Here is a 1,977-nt window from a genome sequence, read left to right as displayed (position 1 = left end):
CACGAGCGCTCACGGTGTCACCTGTGTCGCGGGAGCTAAATAAGATGGCCTTGCTCTTCGGCACCTCAGCCCGAATGTGTCTCCATAGTTTTTTGTTAGTTTCATCCAAAATGTTCAAGATCCCAACAAACTTTATTTTCTAAACCTGCCTTCCTTCTCTTTTGTGTCTTTTATTAACCCCCAGGGATGGGGAGGGCAGCAGGGAAGGGAGGAAGGAAGGAGCAGCAGCCCCGGGTTCCGGCATGGCCCGGGTGCCTCCGGCCTGGAGCTGCCAAGTCCCTGCCCAAACTGGTGCAGAACCATTTCTGATGGGAAGAGGCGGCTGGGGACTCCAGCCACCCCTGCCCAGGGATGACAACAGCCCAGCCCGCTGCTCCCAGAGAGCAGAGAGGGCTCTTGCTGCCAAGGGGCTCCTGCCGGTCAGACAGCCTGAGCCCTCACAAAGGAGAGCAGGGCACATCTCACACGTTCTAGGGTTCACTTTTTGAACTCAGAATCCTTTAAAAAGTAGTTTCCACAACCATTTGGGTTAATTTAATGCAAAGGGATTTAAATGCAACTTGTGAAAAGCTGCTGGGCTCAATCAGAATTCAGGGTGAGGCACACGCCCTGGAGCACCCAGTGTGAGACGTGCTTGGCGGTGAAGAGGTCGGCCTCGAATACTAAGCCGACACCCGTGGCACTCCTCCTCCTGGACGTGGTGTACACAGGTGTCCGGAAGGTGTTCTGCAAGGGAAAGCAGGTGGCCGAGGAAGCTCCGGGCGGGCTGGGGCGGGGCGGAGCGTCGGAGACCCACAATGACCCGACTGTGCCGGGCACCCTGCCAACCCCAGGGAGGCCTGGCTTCACGGACACACCCCTGGCAAAGGTGGGTCCGGGCCAAGGCCCAGGAGGGCACTGCCATCCATCCACACCACGGTAGCCACTGTGACTCAGCGGGGAGGCTACAGCCCGCACCACAGCACCTCAACGAGCCTGACAGGAGGGTGCAGCACCCCAGCCCGTCGCGGGCAGTGGCTCCAAGGCTGAGCACTCCGATCCAGAAGGCACCTCATCTGGGCGGGGACAGAGGCCTGGCCGGGACAGAAAGGTGGCCCTCACCTGCAGCTTCAGGCGGTGGGCTTCAATGGGGATGATCTTCAGGACGGGAAGGTCCACCACCAGCACCTTGGGCTGGCTCTTTACCAGGCAGCCTCGCTCTATGTCCCAGTCAGCGCCTTCCAGGTACAGTCCTGAGACAAAGCACCCTGCAGATGGCAGAGGGGCCAGGGACACGGGAACAGATGGGTGTACAAAGCAAGCGCCCGCACAGGCTCCCCCACCTTCCCGCCCTGGCCACCGCCTCCCCCAAGAACCTGCCACCAGGGTCGGAGCGGGCACAAGCAGCCCTGGCTCCCCCAGAGCCAGAGCCAATGGGAGCAGATGTCGAGGCCCTGCGGGTGCATACACAGTACAGTCATCTGCACAGACAGACGGGCGGCCAGACACTAGCTGGCGCCACCTCGCTGGGCTTCTGCAGCTGGCACCTCGGAGCACCTCTAAACCCTTCTGTAAATGCCCTCCCCTTAAGTTGCCACAAAAGGGCTTCTGCTCCTTGAGGTTCAGTGCCCGTGGACTGAGGCAGCATGGGCCCCAGGGAACAGCAGTCCGCAGCTGTCATCTGCAGAGCAGTAACCAATGTCTTGGGGACTCAAAGTCATGTGATGTAGTGTTGCCAACCAAGCTGGTCCATGCCCTTGGGCACCCAGCACCCTAAGGGGCCCCCTGAGTGGCCCATGTCCCACAAACCATCCCCCTTAACCTCAACACCAGGTCTCCCTGGGGAGTGGGGAGCAGGCAGCGTGCGCGCGCGCGCGCGCGCGCACACACACACACACACACACACACACACACACACACACACACACACACACACACACACACAGATCCATCTATGGCCAGAAGTTTTAGATGAAGCATCCTTTCTATTTTCTTAAA

The 1,977-nt window shown here is 59.8% G+C and overlaps 1 protein-coding gene across 4 annotated transcripts in view; it reads right to left on the bottom strand.

Annotated features, from left to right (window-relative positions):
* Positions 1–1,977, bottom strand: part of Dnah10 (dynein axonemal heavy chain 10) — a 114,426-nt gene continuing 112,449 nt past the window's right edge. For all 4 annotated transcript variants that reach the window (XM_010604298.3, XM_010604300.3, XM_010604299.3 and 1 more), the window contains 2 exons: positions 1,102–1,247; positions 1–726 (listed from right to left, as the gene is read on the bottom strand). In XM_010604298.3, coding sequence (XP_010602600.1) covers positions 580–726; positions 1,102–1,247 — 293 coding nt within the window. In that variant the 3' untranslated portion in view covers positions 1–579. The remainder of the gene's footprint in view (positions 727–1,101; positions 1,248–1,977) is intronic.

The sequence above is a fragment of the Fukomys damarensis genome, unplaced genomic scaffold, assembly GCF_012274545.1.
Source record: "Fukomys damarensis isolate Sample0158 unplaced genomic scaffold, DMR_v1.0_HiC HiC_scaffold_12, whole genome shotgun sequence".
NCBI lineage: Eukaryota > Metazoa > Chordata > Mammalia > Rodentia > Bathyergidae > Fukomys > Fukomys damarensis.
Note: the sequence above shows the minus strand (reverse complement) of the source record. Positions and strands in the feature narration are given on the sequence as shown.